Source organism: Metopolophium dirhodum, chromosome 6, assembly GCF_019925205.1.
Source record: "Metopolophium dirhodum isolate CAU chromosome 6, ASM1992520v1, whole genome shotgun sequence".
NCBI classification, from domain to species: Eukaryota; Metazoa; Arthropoda; class Insecta; order Hemiptera; family Aphididae; genus Metopolophium; species Metopolophium dirhodum.
This window is the reverse complement of record NC_083565.1, coordinates 18,279,708-18,303,947: the sequence shown is the minus strand read 5'-3', so window position 1 is coordinate 18,303,947 and position 24,240 is coordinate 18,279,708. Positions and strand designations below refer to the sequence as shown.

Genomic DNA, 24,240 nt, shown 5'->3' with positions numbered 1-24,240 from the left:
CGAATCTCCACCAAGGTGGCCCGATTTACTTGATTAAAAGTAGTACTATTTTTCCAACGAGTTGAAATTACAAACTTGCAAGCTCCAAGTTAAGTAATTTTATAATTTACTACACTATATAATAGTTATTATTTATTAGTCTATGGCCGTAAGTACTTTAGTATTGACGATAGAAAATACAATAAAAACTCAATAGTAAATAGTACAAGGTACCTAACCTACCTAATAATAATATTATTGATCATTAATGTTCTATACTTCTATAGTAATATTCATGATTATTGATTTTATAAATATTTTAAATTTTAATACGCTTTGAAATAACGCTTACATAGATAGTTTGAACATAACCTAAAATTAATATTATAACTTCTAATTTTATCACATTGTGACAATCACATCACAGTGACAACAACTTTCTGACAACTGACAAGTGACAATGTGACATATTAATATATAATTCTATAGACGTTAATACGTTATACTGTTATAGTTCATAAATGGCATAAATCAATAATCATAATACAGTTGTAGGTTATAACTTATAAATATTTATTATTTAAAGTATTTATTTTTCCATATTTAATAATTATATCTACGGAATATTTTCCTAATAGTTATACATACACTAATATTCGTACAATCCACGCAAATATCAAATATTTTCAAATGGTACAAATTCTATAAATTGTATTTTTACTTTATGCCTTAATGGTATGAATGCAGAATAATTCGTTTCTTTGGTCTAGTGTTTTTTTTTTGGAATATACTTTTCGGCAACCATTCAAGAATCCACCAATTTAAGGTAAGTAAAATGTTTTCTCAACTCAATATCAATGGTACTTGCATGTGTGTGTCCTATTATTATTATTCATTAATACCTATATTGAGTGTTCAGATAATTGCAAACTTGTTACATCCTAATAGTTCTAAGATTTTTTTTGGAATATACTTTTCGGCAACCATTCAAGAATCCACCAATTTAAGGTAAGTAAAATGTTTTCTCAACTCAATATCAATGGTACTTGCATGTGTGTGTCCTATTATTATTATTCATTAATACCTATATTGAGTGTTCAGATAATTGCAAACTTGTTACATCCTAATAGTTCTAAGATTTTAGTACCAAAGAAGTAGGTACACTAGGATCTACAAAAAGTAAATAGTAGAATGCAGTATGTACCATTGCACTCTGCAAAATGCAATTTGAATAAAAATTTAACCCGTCGTTAGTCTTATTGGAAGTTGGCATAATATAATATACCATTAGTGGAGTCTTTGTCTTTTCATCCACCATGGAGCAATATAAATTTAAAATCCAGTAAATAATTGTTCTAATAGGTGTAAATCAATAGGTACCTAATAATTATAATAACTATCTATTCGTACAAAAAAAAAAAATAAATAATTTAAGATTGTCAAGCTTTACAAAAGTGATTAGCCGCGTATTGATCAATCCAACCACAATAGGTACTTAAGTTCTATTTTTATTTTGAATGATTTTAGAAATAAATGCTTAGGCGTGAAAATATATGTTTTATGGAAGATATTATATTAATTACGGTGGTTTTGGCCATCATAGCACAACTAATGGCTGGTTAAGTATTTTATAATTATCTATTTCAATCAATATAATTTTCGCAATGCTAATTTGAAATATTCTGAAAGAAAAGAAATACTTATTAAGTAGGTATTGGTACTGCGTACTTGCAGTGTCTAAAGTCAACTATCAGTCTGGACATGGTCAACGTCTAGGCGTCGTGCTGTTCCACTGTTTGCCACTACAGAAAAAATGTGTATCTAGTGACTAACTTAATAATTTAGTAAATAATATAATTATGAATAGGTAACTCCTCATGACTGTTGACTTAAATATTTAAATGTTAACAGTTCGTCTTGAAATGTACATTATCATATTATAATACCTAACGGAAAAGAAAAAGTTTTCTTTGATAGGTAAGGTTCATAAGTCAACATCATTAGTTTATGCTTATCAAATTGAATTGATTTTTTTGTTTTGTAATTATATTATGTTACATCGTTACCTACCTAATGAAACACTTGGTAAAAAAATTAAACATAACTAAATGATAAATACAGAGGTCCCATGCGTCCATATATTATGAGCCTTGATACTAAATTATTTTATCTCTGCTCAATGAATTGTGTTTTTAACTAATCATAGCTATAAAAATATTTATGGGAAGTATATTGTCTTATACCAGCACAACCGAATACCTAATAAAAATTATTATAGATGATTAAAACACGTACTGTTTTTATTTGTTTGTTTATAATGAAAATTGGAAAACAGTATGTATTTCCAATTTAAAATTTTAAAATTGTGTGCCAAATTTTATTCACTTTTAAATTACCGTTAAATTATAATAAGACAACTGTTAAAAACATATAGGTACTAAAATAGTATTACATATTATTTATGTTCAATATACATTAAAATGTAACAGCTTTCTATCCATCTATATCCTTGTATCTTTACCTATGTACCTATAATTGTATATTATTAATATACTTACATTTATGAATAGGTAGGTTTTAGATACCTACTTACATACTAAATTTTTAATTTTAGTTATAGGTAAATTACTTTTTTAAGCAGATTTTAGTATTTTACAATGCTTTATATTTTGTTAATACTATAAAATAAGTTTATAAAGTCGTTATTTATAGTTGCAGTTTATTATATACCTAAGAAAAAAAATGGAAAATATCGAAGTTTCTGTTGAAATAGTCACCAATAAAAGATATTTTATGGAGAAAGCAGTGGAAATTTCGTTCAAATTCATCAATAAAGTAAGAATTAATATTGAAGTATAGAAAATAAGTGTACATGGACCTAATATTTTGAGATATAATAAACCATTTTTAAATTATAGTCTTTGAAACAAAAATATTCCGATTGGATTGCATTATATAAGTGTAGCAGCAATAGAAATTTAGAAGAGTTTGTTGCAGTAGAAACTGATTTAAAAATGCACACACCAACAAAATATGGTTTTCGTCAAGTTATATTTTATGCATACCAGTTGAAAAATGTTAATTGTAATGAAGAATATGAATTTCTATATGGCAATGAATTTAATGAGGTATGTTAATTTTATCAAATGGCCAAATTCTAAAATATATGTGTATATTGTGTTATTTTAGATTTATGGAATTAGTCAACCAATACGTTTCATTCATCAAAATGAATGCATTTATTGTTATCCTAATAACTCAGAATTAGAAACAAACCACCATAGTAGTTGCGCCTCTGAGGTGATTATTAAACATATTTAAAACAACATGTAATATAAATTATAAAATATATTATAGCAATTGCGCCAGTAATAATAAGAATTTAATTCAATTTTTTAAAATATATTTTACCTACTGCATGGCAAATTAAATAGATAGGATGTATATATTAAGTTATATTTGTATCAATATTTTTGAACTTAATCACTTATTTGGAAAAATTAAATACTTTTGTAGTTTTATTCCAATCATTAGTCTAAAAAGTGTTGATGTATAATTGTTTTGTTTCTCTGTATTTCTGTAGGAATTAATTAATTCATTATTAGCTCATATTTCTACTTTGGATAGTAAATTAACCGACTGCAAAATAAAATCTAACGAGATTGTCTCAATGAATAAACATTTGATGACTCAAATGAAAGAAAATGAAGCAATTGTTCAAAAAAATAATGAATTCTTAAACAATTTGTTTTATTCTAATGAACCTGTGACTAGAGATGAATATGTAAGTAACCTACGTATTACATAGTATAATTCTAACAAATATTATATTGCACAATTATTAGTTATTAATAAAATTATATATATTTGTATGAAGTTGATGGAAACATGTACTGATATTGATTTGACAATGAGTTGTATTGAAAGTAATGAATATGAACTACAAGATCTACATTATGGGTTTGAAAAAGCATTACAAAAGTTCATTAATAAAGAGGTAGGTATACTACTAATTTTTAATCAAAGAATCTGTAAACGATATATTCAATGAGTTGTTATTCTATAAGTTTAAAGGATATTGAAACAAAGAAGGCAAATGTAACATTTTAAGACAATCATACTAAATCAATTAATAAGTGGCTTTCATCTGATTGGGTTCTTCTACTTATTTTGATTTTGTTATTCTTTAAATTCAAATATTGTATAAATGATTGCCTTAAAACTATGCATTTCTTTCTTTATTTCAATATCCTTTGATCTTATAGAATAACAAAATCAAAATAAGTAGAAGAACCCAATCAGATGAAAGCCACTTGTTAATTGATTTGGTATGATTCCTTATCTTTTGTTCAGTTCATAGATATTTTATTCTTTTGGCAAAATATTTCATATTTTCAATTTGTGTTTGTTTATAGAACAGAAAACCTAAAAAAAAATACCCAGTATTCAATTTGTATTACTAACAAACACAGAAAATAAAGGGGGTGTTATAAAATATAACATACAAGTAAAAGCTAAAAAATATTTTAATATAGAAGTTTTTGAGGAGGGTATGGACTCCTAAGACAATTAAACCTTTTTAAATTTCTGTCCTTAAGCATATATCTAAAGATTATTTTAAGTGATCCATTATTCCTCATTAGAATGAATCTCAAAGTTAATATTTAATACCCACGGAGATCGGTGGCGGACAGATTTTAAGGAGCTTGAAATAGGAAATTTTCTAACTACATTTTGTTGTCTTGTAAATGTGTGCGTAGTAAGTGATTATTAGTATACTGTGTATGTGACAGTGTAAAAGAAATAGCCAAGCACTCCCACACGCTCATGTGTACTCGGTGTTGCGCACGTGAACTGTAAACAATTTATGCTCATTTGAATATAATTTTTGTTTTTCTACGATTGACATATTAATCCGATAGTATTTTAGAAAACTAATCTGAATTTGTTATAATGTCTTCTTGAGATCAGTCAGTCCATATTTTAAAATTTCTGATTTAAATTCCAAACATTTAAAAATTCTGAAATTCCAAAATATTCAAACTAAATTTATACTTGTTGGAGAGGGGTAAAATTGGGAAAAGTGGACTGATTGATCTCAAGTAGACATAATAACGAATTCAAATAAGTTATAAAAAGTATTATCACATTACTAGGTCGATCAATATGATGGACAAAGATTGGTATGTTATGACTAAAATAGATGCCTGCCAACAATCCCTTTTATAATATTTCAATTCTGACATATGCATTTACATTAAATTTAGTATAATAATTTTTAGGACGAAGAAATCAATGATGATCGGTCTCCAAACACTGTGAGTCAAATCTAAATGTTTATGAAACATAATTATAATTATTATAAATATTAATGTTGTCCTCATTATTTGTTATAGGATACTGACAAGGTGTTAGATATTACAGTAAATGTAGAAAGTGTGTTTACACCAGAACCATCTACAGCAACTATTGTTTTTATTGACAGCGATGAAGATGATGTTTAATTGATTCAATATTGCCTTTATTGAAACTATTTAATTAATGTCTATTTTTTTTTTTTTACAAATGTTTATTTATTTTAAGCTTGTATAATGAGATATTTTGTCTTATATAAACTTGTTATTTTGAAGAAAAAGTAATATTAAAAAATAAAATGTTTAGTCTCATCAATTTAGTTTTAGTTGATTATGTATCAAGTTGGCATTGCATTCTTATCTAATATAAAGTACAAGATTTTCAATCTCAAGTTATGTAAGTACTATTCTTATTTCATAATGCTTTGTTATATGTTTAAATGTACGTTCAAACACCATTGAATGAGTTGAACCTAGTTTTCTCTCCATCTGTTGAGCCAATAATTTTATTTTTTTCTTCTTATTTAATATTTTATACCATAAATTGTTGTATAAACTTACTGAACAAAAATATAATATGTGCAGATTGTATATTTTTTCTATAAAAAAAAATATACAATATTATTTATATATATATAGTATATTATCAGCTTTTAGGAAATACATTACAAAAATAGTGTTTATGAATTAAGAAATTTAATTATTTTCAAATAACGTTAATTTATTGCTTATTGAATTAAAATTAACATTTCAGTTATTACATAAATTAATATTTTTATTTTTTAAATTAGCTAATCATTTTACAAGATGCGTGCCACTTTTTTACCGACGTAATATTGTTTAAATATTTGTCTAATCCCACTCACCTCTAGAAAAAAAAACCATAACTTCTTAGTGTGACTTTAGACAAAAAAAAAAAAACATGATTTAGGAATGAAAATTAAAAAAAAAATTGTTATTACTTAGGAAAACATAACAAAACGACTAATAGAAAAAAAAAATACACAAAGTTCATATATATAAAATAAAGCAACAACAAAATGTTAACATAAAATTATTTCAATTTTGAAGAAAAAAAATATTATAATAATTGTAGTAATTTAAATTAAAATATGAAAATAATGGAAACGTTAACGTAACAAAAGTTTTGTTTTGAGATAATTTATGTTTAAAATATTTAAGAACTAAAATAAAACATGTATATTATACAATAATAATAATTAATAACTATGGGGCTAACAGTGGTTAATCAAAATTATTAACAAATTTAATATACAATATTGAGTGTAAACATGTATTAAATAAAATCTAAGAAGATAATATATAAATTTATATATTTGTTTTAAAATGGTAAAATAACGAAAATGTTTTAATAATAACCCACATAAATCCGTGGTTAAATTGATTCAATTGTTTTTTTTTTTTTTTAAATAAATAAACAATTAAAACATAATAATATAAAGTGGATGAATTGCACGGTTTTAATAAAAGTAATAAAAATAATAATTATAATAATAATCATAATAATAAAAAAAAATATTAATGATAACTAATTGTCTACGGTGTCCCCCTATTATATAACAAAAATAAATAATGATATATAATAAATTTATATATAATTGTAATCAAATATTGTTAATAATAATAATATACTCTGTACAAATTTACAAAAAATATATATTCTATATTTCGAATAGTAATAATAAAATTTGTAATTAAAATATAATTCCTAATATTTTATTATAGTTGATGATGTAAATGATTGTTACAAAAAAAAAAAGTGAAAAGAAAACAACGTTTTCATTTTGTACAATATATAATTAGGGAAATAAAAGGAGAAAAGAACATATTATTGTCGTTTTCCAGAACATTGAGAAGTTTATCCTACTTTATTTTTTTTTTTTTTATTCATTATAGTATTCAGTCTCAATAACTAACTGGCCTTATTTGGTTTAAAAAAAAAAAAAACCGTAAAATAATCGTCAAACTCTAATTCAGTCGAACGTTTTTTGAATTGATTGTGTATGATTTTTGCAGACCGCAATGTATAAATAAAATTAATCGAATAAAATATTGTAAAATATATATTTTGGTAAAAAAATCAACTATACGGTTTATAAAAAAATATTTATTTTTGGAATTATATTGCACAATACCACCCTACAACCAGCTCAAAACAAATAATAAACAACTAATCAAAATTAAAAAAGCACCAGGCGCTGCTATGATTTTCAACTTCTTAGGACGTATGGAAAATATATATGTACGTAAATTGTTATTGCTGTAAGTATAAAATCTGATTGTCGTTTCACTCGTTCGCCGAGCAAGGGTTAAATAATATTTCTGAGGAAATCGTTTCGATCGCCAAATATTTTTCAAAATACAATTTTCAACGTACCACTTTTTACAGTGGAAATAATAATTGAATGCGTTCATAATGCGTTTTATTCGGATCATGTCATAAGTATATCAAAAATAAAGAAAAAAAATAATAATTTGGTAATAATATAAACGCGCATACTCGAAAAACGTGTAAAAATAGAGCGAACGTTAGAGGTATAGGTATATGAAAAAAAAATTTCAAACAAAAAATGTAGCCGATAAAAACGGACACATAACTTCAAATATATACAATTATCGACGAGTCGGCGCGGTTGTCTGAAAATTAAAAATAGATTCACTATTTTATAATATAATATGATCAACGAGGTGGTTTTTTTTCTTTTTATTTTTTGGTTAAAACTATAGTAGTCCCTATCTGGGAGTGTAATTTATATAAGAAACATATATAATCTAAAATTCAACATTATCCGGAAGACTCGATGAAACAAAAAATAATTAAATAAAAATATGATAATAGTAATAATAATAAAAAAAAAACGTTTACAATATTATGACGCTTTTTTCTTTATAATAAATGCTAAACCTTTGCGGAGAAAAAAAAAAACGTGTTCGTAGAAATTTAATATGATAGTATTATAAATATACCATTCGGCAGGGCGTTCCGCTAAAATAGTGGTGGCGTAGGTCTCGCTCCCCCCCCCCCCCCCCCCCAAAAGGCACTCGCCACCGCAGACGTGTGTGTATGTATGTGCTTGTGTGTGTAACTCACACGTCATGCAGCGGTGACGCCGCGCGACGACTATCTCATGGTGGTAATAGGAACGGCACCTGCGGGAATTCGATGGCCTTTGGCATGTAGCACTCATGTACTGTTTTCATGTGGTTCTTCATCTTGTCGGGCCGCGAGAACTCTTTGGCGCACACCGGGCACGGGAACACCTTGCGCTGGTGGCCCTCGTGGTAGAGGAACGCGTGCCGCTGGAAGCTGTACTTGTTCTTGAACGTCTTCAGTATATCCGTCTTGGCGCATTCCAGACACTTGTAGATGCCTTCGGACACGGTGGCATACCGGAACAGGTTCAGGCCGCGGACCGACATCTCGGTCAGTTGCTCGGCCGGGTCGCTGGACGACGTGGCCCGTCGCCGGATGCGCCGCTTGACGGGCGTCCTCAGTGCCGCGGCGGTGGCGGCGATTGCCGCAGCCGCCTGTTGCTGCTGGTGCTGCTGCTGCTGGTGGTGGTGTAGTTGTTGCTGCGACTCTTGCATCTGCCGCTTCTCCTCGTCGAGGGCCGCCTGCAGCTGCTGCTTGTAGCCGGACGTGTGCTGGGACACGGCCAGCGAGAACTTGGACTTTTGATCGGCTGCCATCACCGACCAGCTGGCCGCCAGCGTCAGGCGAGCGTCGTTGTTATTGTCCCGATCTCCACCGTCCGCTGTTTGGTGGAGGTGAAGGTGGTGTTCGTGATCAGTCCGCGAAGAAAACAACTTTAACATGTTCGCATTGTGCATGTCTGAGGAGCAAAAGAAAAAAATACGTTTAAAAACGGGTCGAAAATATTTGGCCGATTACGATTTTTTTTTCCAATATACTTTCGATGGTTCATACAATATAATATAATGTGTTGGCATTCAAATAATTACTGCAGTGCGTTTTCGACACGCGCCAACTGTGATAGAGGAGGACGTATATATATAATACATAATATACACCGAGTTCACAATGGATAGATAGGTATTATTATAAGGTATGATCATGGCAAAAATAAATGAATAAATAAATGAAAACTGCAGCAAGCAACACGTAATATTATAAAATAATATACGGCGGGTGGCCGTGTGAGTGGTGCCACACGGTCAAGCAGCAATGCCAAAATAGTAAAACAAATAATAATAATAATGTAAATAATAGGTATAACAATAGGTACATACTACATCGATAACATTGCAGTGTGTGATGTGTCTTGTTGCTAAGACTTAGGTGAATTCTACCGCTAATAAATTATGACAAAAGCGTTGGTGACGTCATTTTCGTTTTTATTTTATTTGGTATAGAAATAGGAAGTCTGCACATTGTCTGCGCTTTCGGAAACCTTAAGCTTTGCTGGAGTGGATGTTTATAAGAAAAATTTACTGAACACGGCTCGATTATTTTAATCACAAGCAGTGGCGTATACAAGAGGGGACGTGGGGGGGAGGGTCTGACCCTTTGGAAAGGATAATCTTCCATATTGTGGTGTTTGATGTGAATTTTCAATCAATTCAAACTATATTCATTGTTCCTTATTGTTAAATATTTTACTACAATAGGTAGACCTAAGTAAAAAGTTTAGTATAATATTATAATATGAATATAATATTTAAGTGAGGCACCTACAATATACAACACGGATACGACTAATCCACGATTGGATCTAGTGGGACAAAGGGGGCATTTGCCCTACCCAAAAATTAAGCCCTGGATCCGCCACTGATTGGAAAAAACAATGTACGAGAAGTCACAGATAATCGGCGATTAGCTACTTAAAACGGACTCAAAAATATGATCACCGTTTTGGTCTGCGATAGGCATTCACTACCTTTGCTCCTACACATATATTTAAAAGTGAAATAGGTAAATAGGTAGACTGCAAATAATCATCGTAAAAGCATAAACAATAGATGTGACATGATATAACGGACGTTGGTCGACTATATACTATATTTTTTTTTGTCATATTTGTTTTTTATTTGTACAATCTGTATAAAAATATAATTACAATAAGCACAATGGAGGGGTAATACAATTATAGGGCATTGGTCATGGTTGGCTTGAAGAAGAAGCTATTCATTAATAGCACTTCATATATACTATATTTTAAAATTTTATTATTCATGATTATTGTGTTTACTATTATTAATATACCTACATGGTTAAAATCCTAAACGTCAAAAGATACAAATTACGTATTATTATTATTTAATAATTATAGGTTATTAACCTAAAACGAATGTATGTTAAAAAATCGACCGTCGACGTTTATGCAAATATTGGTGTACTATATAATTATACATTAATTGTTACGTATTCGTTAGTAGGTATGATTGAAGAGTTTCGTTGAAATGTAATCGGATTGTTCATATAGAATATGATGGGAAGCCAGGCCACGATAGTTGGTCATTAACTGATAAATTATAATGGACAACATCCTATCTATACTTACTACTGACAAGAAACAAAGTTTTACTTCGTTCAAAAGTCATAGCGTAACCTATAGGTATGGGCGTATGGCCTATATTAAATATTTTATAAAATCTTGGCATAACTATACAGAGTAGATACGGACAGGGCAATTATTGTATCAACCGTGTGTGCTCGCAAATCTGGATTTCAGTATTAACACTAGTTTTAAATTAACTAACATTGTACAATATATAGGTATTGAATTTAAAATAAATTCATATATATTTAATTTTAAATAATTTATCATTTATTTCTTAACGTTATGTACATTACATCTTATAAAGATGTTTCCGCGCTTTTGTTTCTATAATTGTCACTAATTAAAATAAATAGGTAAATAATATAATCGTTGCAAATGTGTTTAACTAATAACTAATTATTTGAGGAAGTCTCAGAAATATTTTTTTTTTTTTTCTAAATAATGCAATAAACTAAATAACATCAAAGTGCAATAAAATCAACTATTATCTATAGAAAAAGTAACGTACATAGTATACTTTAATTAATAATAAAAGTAACTAAATAATAAGAAATTAGGTAACCTTAATAAGCTTACGTTAGAAGTATTATTTATAAATATTAAATTACGTATAAATTAATTAATTTTATTAATATGTTATTAGATGAATTAAATATTTATGATTGTTATATATAATATTTTTTTTTTAAGGCTTCGACGACTGAGGTCATTAGCCTGTAAGGTTGGTAGGGTTGGTGCAGTAGGGTTGGGACTGTTGGTACGGTCGGTTAGGAACACGTGTATGTGTGACAAGGTTTTTGCGCATAACGAACCCAGATGGTCACCCATCCGAGAACTAGTGGCAGCGGCCGTTGCTTACTCTTAATCACGTCGCGTGATTGATTTCAGCCACTGCGCCGCGCCGAGTCACATATAATATATTATAATTTGTGTAAGAGCTAGAAGTTTAAATTTTATACTGACAAATTATTTGTAAAGAAACACCGCAAAAATGTAACATTTAATAGAATAAATAAATTATTCAGATAACTGCTCAATATTTGTTTACTCTCTCAGACTTAGATAAAAAGCGCAACATATATATAAAACGCATTCATGTAAAATAGATTTTTTTTTAATTCTGGAATAATCTTGGAGTAAAATATACTATTTATTGTAAAAATTATAAAAGATAATATTTTTGAATTATTTATACTTAATTATTATTATTGACTCCATATTAGACTTAAAAAGTAACAAAAAAAATTCTAAATTTAAATGGACTTTAAATTGTTTTGAGACAAATCTATGTCATAATCTAAAAAATATTTTTCTCTATCATTTTTGTTATTGGTGATTTAACTCCAAGATTACATAAAAACAAAAAAAAAAATGTTTTAGTGTGAATGTGTCTTGTTTATGCTGCTCGAGTGACAAATCAAGGGCACTGCAGCTGACACCCGCATGAGTTGTCATTGTCTTACAAATGTACAATATAGCAAAAACTGTTTAGCACGGGACAACTATACATACTCCCTCTGTATTTATAGTAGAATTACAAAAATTCCACAACGCACAGGGAATAACTTTATCTGTGTCGCATTGTTTTAAATTTTTTGATAGCGCTAACCAATAATTTTTAATAACGAAATGAATAAAATAAAAAACCTAATATTCTCAAACTGATAACTTTAATTGTTATCAAATAATAAAAAAAGCTAAGACACAGATAAACTTCTCCCCCATGCGTTACTATATAAATACACTATACAGAGGGAGTATAGTTGTCCTAAGCAAAACAGGTTTTGCTATGTTGTACATTTGTAGGACAGCGACAACCCATGCAGGTGTAGCGTCCTCTTAAATGAAATTATTTATTTATAAATAGTATATTCATTATCAATAAAATTGTTTTTCATCTCGACAAAATTATGTTTGTTTATAAAAAAGGACAATTATTAATATTTATAGTAAAAAAAGCTATTTAACTTTAGATTTTAATAATATAGATAAAGTAATAAAAATGGGAACTAATAATAATTTAAAATAATATCTAAAAAATAGTTATAATCCATGAAATACTTTTAAAAATGTATGCAATTTAATTTTACTGTCATAATAATATGTAACTATTAAAAATGCACGCATAAAGCTACAAATACATGGTAATATATACTGTTTAAATATAAAAATTATCTACGCAAAATCTAGATACGAATTCATATCTCATGCTATTATTTAATTATGTTCACCAGTCACTTACAATAAAGTTATCTGTTGATTTGATTTTGCAATTTTGTAGATATAACTCCTATGGCCGCAAATATAACAAAATATTGTATGTAAAGATAATAGAGTACATGGTAAAAGATATTAGTTATAACTTATAATGTTAAGTAAAAATATAGTGTTTATAAATTGTAAAAGCGGTTGCATTTTACATGAATAAAGATATATAACATTAAATATGAGCAGATTAGGTGTTAAAAAATAATAAAATATATATTTTTCATACATTTTTATTTTATCATAAACTTCACATATTAAATATCACTGTATGTACTAGGTATATGATGGCGCATTAAAACAAAACAATGATAACATAAATATTATAACGCTGCCCGAAGAATAAATATTAAATAGGAAAAAAAATAACAAAACAAACGGATTAATAACAAATTAATGATCATGTTAAAACAAGCTTATTTGGATACTTATTCAATTCAGTCAATTATCAAATTCAAAATAACAAACCAAAAGAAAAATAAAATAATAAATTTAACTAATATTTGTAGCTTTCACAGCCAATTTGATTAGTAATGGGCGTTCAAATTTTTACAAAAATACTTGTTATTTCCCCAAAAGTTAAAACAAAGCACCATTGTTTACTAAACTAATTGTATGCTAAATACACCCTGTCTAGCAGTCTATAAATAAAAATAGTAATAATAATAATAATGTAATATAATATAATTTAAATATGATTGTATTTATAAACATAAACAAATTTTTCAACAACGTTATAATCTTAAAATCAAAACTACACATAATGGCAAGGCAGATTGAATAACAAATTGACTAAGAAAACACACAGCCCAACTTAAAAATTAGGTATTAACAAAAACAATCATACACTAGATTAAAATTTAATTTTGACTAATATAGTTTTATACAAAAACAACATTTTAAAATAAAATAAAGACCTGTTTAGTCTTTGTAATTGACAATATATCAAAATTATTTTTTTAATATTAGTTGACGTATAAAACTAATTTTTTTTTACCATTGCAATATGAAAAATGTAACTTACGCATTGAGTTCAGTTTACATATTATTCATACTTAGACCGTTTTAATAATATTTGGCAAGACAGGTTTAAATTATTGACAGGTATTTATTATAACAATTTTTTACCTTAAATAGTATAACAACCCTAATTAAATGATTATAATAATAAAAACATTGGACGGGTTAACTATGGAAGGAGCATAAAAGGCAAAGGAAAAACTAAAACAAATTAAAACTTAGGAAGACAAAAACGCAACAAAAAAGACGAAAATAAATTTTAAAACAAATATACTTTTACCCTACAAACAACAACTATATAACTGAACCATTTAAGTACATAATTAAAAACTATATCCCACTTGTGAATTGTTACATTCTAGTTATTTCACTCAGGTTTCTTAACTTTGGTACAATATGATTAAATGTATTCATGGAAAGATATTATCTGCATTATTACCTTCAATACTGGTTAATTAAACAGTCAACAAGTAAAAAATTTAAATTGTAGTATGCCAGCATACATGCACAATTATAAAATATCACAAACTATTATATTCAAATCTAGAACTGTTATTGTTGTTTGTAGCATAAACTTTGGGAGCAGAAACTCTGTGTACTTGTTTCATATGTGTCAACATATTGTCTCTTCTTGTAAACATCCTAGTACATACAGGACAGGGTACTTCTTGTCTAATTCCATGATGAGATGATAGGAAATGCCGACAGAAATTACTAATGTGAGTGTATGTCTTGCGGCACAAATTACACCTAAAAAGATTGCTTGATTCTTGAGTACAGAATTGACGAACTGAATACTTGTCCATTATTGGTCGATTAGCATGGTTTGTTGTATTGTCAAAGTCACTTGTTCCATTTGTATCTTTAAATGAAGTAGGTGTTTGCTCAGATTCTACCTCTGAAAAATATTTGATCTTTTACATTAAATTTAATTTCACACAAAAACTGTATAGTTAATTGTAATGGACTGTATAAAAATGTTTTTAAAAAAATAATTCTTTAACTGTAGTACATTTTCAGCTATTTTCAATAAATAATTTAAGACATCGATTTAATGTATAGTATAATTATCTTTATTATTTTAAACAAAATATAGATTATAAAAAGTATTTAAAATAACTGAATTGCTATTTATAGTTTAGCTAAAATCCACTCTAATCTTAAATTAACAATGATCAAGAAATTAGAAAAAATATATTACAAAGAGTAAAATCATAATATTTAAATATATTTTTTACTTTTATTTTTTAAAGGATTTAAAATTAATATTTGAATAAAATTAAAACATTTTTATAAGCCCATCCTAAAAGAATATTAACAAAATGATGGGTCCACTTTCCTCCATTTTAATTTAAGACTACTGAAAAATATATTTAAGGAAATACTACTTACCTGATTGTCAATCAAAATTAGGTCCTTTAAAAATTCTTTTTATAGATTTATTACTTTGACAGTAGGTATCAAAAATTTGTTTTAACGCACAGACCAGAAAAAACCAGATGCGAAACCTTTCTCTTAAATTACTTTACATTTTATCCACCAAATCAATTAAAATTATATTATACAATTTATGAAGGAAAATTCAATGAAAAGTTATGGACAAAATTATAAATTAAAAATAAAAGAGGAAGGTGTCCCATCTGATTGTTAATTTATAAGCGCTAAAATAATCACAGTAAATGTAAATAATCACAAAAATATTTGTTAAAAGTTTACAATGACAAAAAGACATGATCAACATGTAAATTGTTACATAATATGAACTTTAGTCAACAAACTAAAATGGTAATTATCTCTTGAATGATGATATATATTGGTGGAAAGGTTTATAATAAAACTTACCACATGCGCTTTGGTCTAACTGCATACTAGGATGAGTGTCATATTCTTTTTTCACTGTACTTAAATCTAAAATATAAACATAAATTATGTATTGTATGTAAAACATAGTAACACAAGTTTAACCTTTATAAGTTAAACAAAATATTCTATTTTCTTATCAAAATCCTAGCTATAAAAATATAGAATGAATTTATTTTATGTTTACGAAGCTAAAATAATTTACCTTGGGATGTTCCTGGAACTGGTTCAATAGGCTCTTGTTTGATTTCCATTCCATTTTCTGTATACTCTTCTTCCATGTCTTCGTTATCATCTTGGCTTGGAGAATCCAAATGTCTAGGAGCAGCTGCAGCAGATTCTGATTCTTCAGACATGTTCAATTCTAACAAATCTGGTGGATCACGGCCACTTCCTATATTATCCATATTACCATATTACAATCATACTTATAATTGTATTTAAAAATTATATTGCTATGACACAATATATTATTATTTTCTATAAGCTTACCTGCACTTGTACCAACTGGTGTAGATGCTCTACTATCATCATTATTATTGTCATTTGGTCGTGAAGGTGAGTTACTTCCTGTAGATAATTTCCTGGGGCGTCCACGTTTCCTTTTTGGTGCAGTTAGAGCAGATCCTAATAGCGGGTTCATCGGGTATGACAAATGTTGACGCTGTTGATCGTGAAGCGGATGAGATGGCAGTGGCCTTTTCATAGGTAGAGGACTATGGTTATGTATGCGTTGGAGTTGAGGCACATGAGCCATTTGGTTGTTGTGTACTGGTGAAGAGGACGGAGACGATGAGTGGGACTGAAGAAGAGAAGAAGCTAACGAGGGTAGGTCTCCACGATCTTCATTGACCTCAGTTAAACCTTTGATTCGCAATGATTCTGCAACTTTAAGGAAAGCTGACAATCTATCTTGATCAACACTTACCTAAATAAATAAATTTGCATGTTTAATTTTGTTGTTGTATGTATGATATAAAATAAGTCTCAACAATTATTTACCTCGCCCCTGTACATGAAATCTAATAAAGATCTCATATCAACTAGTGGAACATCTTTGAGTATTACAATTGGATGTCTATCAGGGTGTCCAACAAAAAGTGTCTATACAAAAAAAATATATTATGAACATTTTGAAACGTTAAAAAAAAAAAAAATAATTTATAAATAAATACCTGAAAGTAAGGACTGCATGCAGAAAGAACCATTTTGTGAGCACGAAGCATTTGACCTTCGACAGCTAATGTCACATCTACAAATGCCTCGCTCGTCAATAGTTGATCGAAAACAGCAAGCAAGTTGGATTGATGGTTGTTCCATCGGAGGCAAAACCTCTGGGATTGTCCATTGTTTTGTGACATGTTCACTATGATTCATGTAAATAATTTTTAATAATATTTTGCCACGTGTATCAAATTTTGATCACAACACTTGATGGAAAAATACGCTCGGAAAATTCACCTGTAACAGATAATATTGACAATATTTAATATTTTATTGAAATTATTAGGAATGCAAATTCATATAATTTACAAATTATAAAAACTATTGTTTAGTCATTATAAACGTAGCAATTATAATATTAAGTGTTTATACGCAGATAATTTTTTTTATTATCGGGATAATATTATTATAGTATTAAACTATACATTTATAACTATGGATAAAATATCAGTTACTCAGTTCATTTTAGTTCCGTTTAAAACAAGTCCATTTGATTTATATTTTTAAAAACAATAAGTAGTTAAATAAAAAACAAAATCAATTTATTAACCTAAAATAACTCATTACAAAATGTTAGTTGATCCAAATAAAAAATATAACTATATAATATGTTACTCATTATAATATAGTTGGGACGATTTAAATGAATATAATTTATTTTAAACGGAAGTAATAGGTTTTCAATGTTCTTGTGGTACTTATCTGTCTGTTAATACTGACAGATAGGGGGGCGATTATAAATAATGTTATGCGATAATTTTGACATTTTTAACCCCTATAGAATTGCTTATCGCTATAAACCATGTACCCGTAACGCGTTTGAGCATTATAATATAGTTACTGTAGATGCATATAATTATTCTTTTTTACTACACCATGGTATAATCAGTTTTAGTGGGTAGTGGGAAAACAAACAACTTTAGTTAAATAATTTATTTCATATTAAAAAGTATCAAAACCAAATTATTGGCATACATTATTAATTAAAAATTTAAAACCGTATTACTATGTGTCACAATTGTATTTAGCACGACTTTCTTTAAAAATTAGTATATTGGTGTATTATTTTTAAAACAAGACATAGGTATTTTAATTAAATAGTTTGTACGCCAAATGACAAGACTTTTACCTAAAAACTGGTAAATAGATATTTACAGAATATATGATATTATGTTCCGTTTGCACTCTGCAACTATTGTAACAATAAAATTGTAGGTACACTAATAAATAGTGCGTACACTATTATTATGCATATTAAATAATAATACTGTCTTCTGCGATACCCGTCTATAATGTTATTATATGTATCAAGACATCAGGTCATCAAACTCTCATTATAAAAAGAATCCGTCAACTGAATAAGATTCGTGTGAATATATAATAAAGTAATCATATAAAATAAAATCGACATACAAAATATAAAAGTTTATTAATAAGAAATCAATTAGAATTACGTGTCTAGTTTGTTAAATTAAATTATACCTAATATAAATTTTTATAAATTTTTATATTAATTATAAAAGGATGTCGTATCCGCGAGTGTATAACATCAAATTTGTTGAGGAGAAATAAACTGTGCCCGAGCAAAAAGTTTTTTTTTTTCATGAATATTTTGAAACGAATAATATGAGATTTTAATTCAAGCAAGTAACTCACCATAAAATAAAAAAATGAAGAAAATAAACTCTTCGTTCGAGCACAGTTTATTTTCTCCTCTATAAATTCGATAATATGAAAATTGCACTAACATTAATAATACATTTTAGAAAGAATCAGGCACGTAGATATATGTTATGTGACGCGTATGTAAGACAGAGACAACGGCGTCCTCTTAAAATAATTATTTATACATATATTGGAGGTCCATAATTTGTGTAAACTGCAAATAGGTTATATTATATTTGTCCAATAGATACTAAAATGTATTGAATTCAGTATTATAATGTTGAAGAAAACTATGTTTATAAAGCCAAAATATTTTAGTTGATTGATTTCATTTATTTATTTAGTTGACTAAACTATAAAAAAAATCAAGTTTCAACGTGATCAGGATCTAATAAATCTTTTAACCTATCCAACATTTGAGATAAAAGTAAAATCAACGATAAAAAAACGCTATTTGTGTTTCTAATAGGCATATTAATTGATTGCATTTTATTGACTCTAAAATTATATTTAAGAATTTAGGATGTCAAATGATAAAATGTAAAATATCGGAACATTTAACACAATATTATTTAACAGTTATGAAGACATATTTATTTTATACTAGGTAATAAAAACATTATTAATTTACGAAGGATAAAAATATTATCAGTGTTTTTAAACAAAAGTATTAGGTATAGACTACCTAAAGTGTTTTAACTGTACAAGTATTATAAAAAATTAATTTCTTTCACTATCATTGATTTTAAATAACTGATGAAGAATTTAATTATGAACTTAAATAATTGAGCTATAATCTAATATTTATTGTTATTATAAGTAAATAATATACCATTACCTAAAGGTGTTTAAGAAATTTAAATATTTTGTTTTATTCGTTATTTTTTAAATATACAAAAATAGTCAGGTATTATAAATATAGCTACCAATATTATGTATAGTATTAGTAGGTATACAAAAAAACTTTATATCATATTATAATTAATTTACTATAATATTATATACCAAATTATTATCATTTTTGTGTTGATATAAAATACAAATTGTTTTAAGTTATTTAGTACGGACAAGGGGAATATTTATATTAGATTTGTAGGATGATAATTATTTTTAAGATTACACATACAAATAGAGCATAGGTAATTAATACAATTATATCTAATAAAAATAATATTATTTAGCAATAAAAACAAAAATTGAACAAACAAAACTGTTATAATAAGCGGTTTAGTGAAAACGTAAGGTTCAATAAGACAATTATTAGTATCGATGGCCTATATTTAAATAAAAACAAACAAACAAATAAAATAAATATATATATTTGTACATTTATACTATGCAAATTTTATGCGTAGAATAATTTGATCATTGGCCAACATGAGTACGGGAAAATTATACGATATTAAATTTGAGATAATATTCTAGTTTATAATACTTTATATAAGTGTAAAACAAATTTTTATTTTATCGGGACGGGTTTGTTAGTAATCTAAGAGAGAACCGCAGATAAAAATGTTATCATATTTATAGCTATATTCAGGGATGGATGGTCCAAATCCATTTTACTGAAGTATTTTAGAGGCACATTAATCAGTGATCACTAAAACTAGTGGCAGTTTTCGTATTTCGTAATCTGGAAATTTAATTTGTTTTCATAAATCATTTTGTATAATAGACGCCGATAATAATGTTTCGAGTAAACTACTGATGTTCATTCAAAGTTCATTAGATAAAAACATTAATAAATCATTGGTTAGAATTGCTGACAATACTCATTATATTACAGTGTCCCCGTATAGTTAAAAATAATTCTTATCTATCAAACCCTCGAGAAAATAAATTAAAAGTTTTAATTGTTCACCATGATATAATTCTTGTTATATCTTGGTAAATTTATAATCGTATAAAAAAAAATAAAAAGTATTAAGATTATACCTAAAGAATTACAGACATTAAATTATGTAATTTACAAAATAATCATAATAATAATTTTTTTTTAATTGTAAATAAATATATAAACATTTGATGTAATGATTTATTTATCATAACGATACCAATAAAAAAACTATAAATGATTGTCCCACGTTATGATTCTTATTGCTGAAGAATAATTAATTTTCATCCTTCGGAAAACGTCCGATACATGCATATAATAATATATAAGTTATTATAGATGGATCTGTTATTGGATATATTGTATATCTAATATAATATAATTTATGAATATTCTTCTATTTCCTCGTTCTACTATATTGAAATACAATAATTGTTTGGAATAGCCTAGATTCCAAGAACAATGTGAAATATAATAGAAAAAAAAGAAAAAACCACGAGTTCGTCAGAGTAATATACCAAACAAATTTAATATAAAATATAACAAATAACATTATTTCGATTCAAACACGTTTTGGTTTGTTAAAACAATATCTTTGTGTAATAAATATTATTATGTCGTCAGTCCTACTTATATAAGACGTGTACGGTGGTGTTGTTATACCTTTACGTCTTGTAAGTAAAGTATAAAAATTGTTTTCCCTGAAAACGTCCAACTTGGAATATTGTCGTTTAAAAAATTCTACAATCCGTATTCGGTCTTTTCTTTTAATTTAACCTTGTTCTATACTTCTATGTTTAAACTTTATAGCACCTACTATATAAAATAAAACTATTATATCCATTTGTGAGGACATAATTCATCAATTAATGTACAATAGGAAAGGGCACGTTTGGGATTTGTTATTAATTTATTTAATAATTCACCTTCAAATAAATTGCATTTTTTTTAAAACATCACGGCAGCATGATAATCAAATTCTGAGATAAAACAAATGAATGGTTCGTAACGATTAACGTACATAATTTAATGATTAGTGCGGTTACGTTAGAATAAATTAATACATTTATAAAAATATAGGTAATACCTATAATATTGCCGTTTGTATTGCAAATTTTCAACGATTTATATCAACTTAAGGTACCTATATTGTTTAAATGTACCTACCTATACCCATTATATACAGTTTATGGTAATTCGGTGGTGGAAACGATTTGCATCACACTCGATTTTAAAGATTGATTTTCCGGAGAAGAATTTTTTGTGGTGACGAACGCTTTACCGGATTTCTGTCTCGCAGACAGGCAGACACAAACAACGTGCGTCTGATAGTATACAGTAGTAATATAAGTATTATTATTATTATTATCATCATCACCGTTATCAATACATTACATCACGTCATGATATAATAATATAGTACGGTTCGATTTCGTATATTATGTTAATATTTAAGGAACAGTCGACACGAAAACAAAAATAGATTACGTTTCCGTATATAATAATAATAATAATATGTAAGTTCCGCAAGTATTCAAGTGTATCCGATAGTATATATTATATCATTATCTATACTCGTCATCACGCGTTCGGTGGTCGGCGGTCTACGGGGTAATATTTTCCATCTGACCAGGCCGTCGAACTGCATAATATGTATCACATGCAGGTATGCGAGGTTTTTACTTTGGGCGGTGGCGGTGACGAAAAAAAAAAATTGTACGGGGGCCTGAGAGAGAATACAAATACGAACGATAACGCCTATTCGACCGCAATTGTATACATGTATTGTGTATACAATATAATAATATATAAATATATATTACAGGCATACAATACGATATATTACAATGTTCTCAGCACACGCGTTTGTATAAAAGAGTTTACGGCGGCGGGCGCGTAGGTATACGATTGGTCGTGCTCGCGGGAACCCGGGTGTACCGTTAAACGCGCGGTCGCGGCGGTGTCCTCCGATAGGCCCTTCGACCGTTCGGTTTTATATTGGCAGGTTACAGGTAGGTAGGTACCTGTGCGATGTTATCGTGTGAGTGTGTGTATGTGCGCGTATGTTACTGTGTTATATTGTTTTCGTAATACAGTCACGTCTTTCGGATAATGACGAAACAATAATAAGAAAAAAATTCGTAAAAAGATAATAATAATAACGTCAAGAAAAAAACCAAGAAGATAAACAATAATAAACAATTTGAAAAATCCCGTGTAGACGCGAAAAAATACAAAATAAATCAAGGGAGGGAATACGAGTGAGCGTATAAAATTTGTGGCGAAATGCATTCCGCACAGTGTTGCCATTTTCCCTTAGCGCGCCGCCCCTCCAGACCACTAGCCCCTCCCCACCCCTCGTGGCGCGTTACCCCTCTACCACAGTGGGATGAAATATAATGTAATAATCACATTTCCAAAGCCGAAGCGAAGAATTGGGCGCGCACCTATCGTAACAATATATTTTATATCATATAATAATAACGAAAAGTGGCAATAATAGCATCAAGAAGTTCCTCTGTTGCCCCACGTGCACAATAGTACCTACTAGAACATAATATTATGCGTAAAATTAAAAACATGCACACTCAAAGATAACAATATAGACACAAACTGTAAGAGAATAATAATGAATAATGATGTCATGGAGCCGCCCGGTGGATGAGCTTGCACGGGCGGTAAAAGGGGTTAGATGAAGAAGAGTCAACGACCCCGAGCGACTTACGTTTATTATTATACACGCGCGGTTAATCCATATATCCGGTGCAGCGAGCGTGCGTGTGCCGAGAGGAGATCCGAACGAAGTGCGAACCGATTTCACGCGACGAACGACGACGAACAGTTGCACACGCGTAAGCAGACGATACTGAGCGACGATGTTGTGTCGGCGGCGGCGGACGGAACAATATTCGTTTTCGGAAAAATCGCGTCCCGCGAGAAAGAGAGAGAGAGTGAGAGGGGAGTGAGGGAGAGATACACAGATAAACGGAAAATCTAAAATGGTAGAAAAAAAAACGACGAGCCGATTTTCTCGAGTTTTTCTTCCACTGTACCGTACGCGCGCGCAGTGGGGTTGCGGTCAGGTGGCGGCCATGACTGCTGCTGCTGCTGCTTGCTGCTGTCGTCGTCGTCGGCGGCGGCGACGGGTTCTCGGCGGGTACGACGAGTACAACTGCGCGCGGCGTTCGACGAGCAGAGTGGAGTGGCGCGCGCGCCGCCACGTTGAGAGCGTTTAGCCCCCGCGCGCCGGTACCATCACAGTTCACCGCTACCCAACATAATACGTATACAGTATACACATATAATATTTACGCGCCGAGCGAGCGCGCGTGTGTGTGTCTATGCGCTCCGGCTATGGGCTTGGCACAGCGGAGGGGGGCGCGGCTCGGGGGGGAAGGGTGCGGCGGCGGCGTCCCCCACCCCGTGCAGCGCGCCCGGAGTGTCGACGAGGGGAACGTCTGCTTTGTGAGCGCCCGAGCTCTCCGCGGGGCCCGCG

At 29.1% G+C, this 24,240-nt stretch overlaps 2 protein-coding genes across 8 annotated transcripts in view; one reads left to right on the top strand and one right to left on the bottom strand.

Moving 5' to 3' along the window:
* The first annotated feature begins 326 nt into the window (after positions 1-326).
* LOC132946103 (uncharacterized) lies at positions 327-5,725 on the top strand. Of its 5 annotated transcripts, XM_061015941.1 has the most exons (9): positions 327-805; positions 899-987; positions 2,692-2,814; positions 2,898-3,107; positions 3,169-3,279; positions 3,563-3,763; positions 3,857-3,976; positions 5,262-5,297; positions 5,376-5,725. In XM_061015941.1, exons 3-9 carry the CDS (start codon positions 2,722-2,724, stop codon positions 5,481-5,483), a joined length of 879 nt encoding a protein of 292 aa, XP_060871924.1. In that variant the 5' UTR covers positions 327-805; positions 899-987; positions 2,692-2,721; the 3' UTR covers positions 5,484-5,725. The 5 variants fall into 5 exon arrangements, with proteins under 5 accessions (XP_060871924.1, XP_060871923.1, XP_060871926.1 ...); XM_061015940.1 differs by lacking the exon at positions 899-987; XM_061015943.1 differs by lacking the exons at positions 327-805; positions 899-987 and adding an exon at positions 2,232-2,313.
* A 509-nt stretch (positions 5,726-6,234) lies between these two features.
* The window catches only part of LOC132946100 (protein tramtrack, beta isoform-like), a 37,489-nt gene continuing 19,483 nt past the window's right edge, over positions 6,235-24,240 (bottom strand). The window contains exons 1-7 of one of the 3 annotated variants that reach the window (XM_061015934.1): positions 23,470-24,043; positions 17,197-17,482; positions 17,024-17,125; positions 16,514-16,949; positions 16,227-16,415; positions 16,004-16,069; positions 6,235-9,187 (exon numbers count right to left, since the gene is read on the bottom strand). In XM_061015934.1, the coding sequence (XP_060871917.1) occupies positions 8,481-9,187; positions 16,004-16,069; positions 16,227-16,415; positions 16,514-16,949; positions 17,024-17,125; positions 17,197-17,382 (1,686 nt within the window). In that variant the 5' untranslated portion in view covers positions 17,383-17,482; positions 23,470-24,043 and the 3' untranslated portion in view covers positions 6,235-8,480. Of the gene's footprint in view, positions 9,188-13,358; positions 15,060-16,003; positions 16,070-16,226; positions 16,416-16,513; positions 16,950-17,023; positions 17,126-17,196; positions 17,483-23,469; positions 24,044-24,240 lie in introns of those variants that run through there. The other 2 variants (XM_061015933.1, XM_061015935.1) reach the window with 2 other exon arrangements.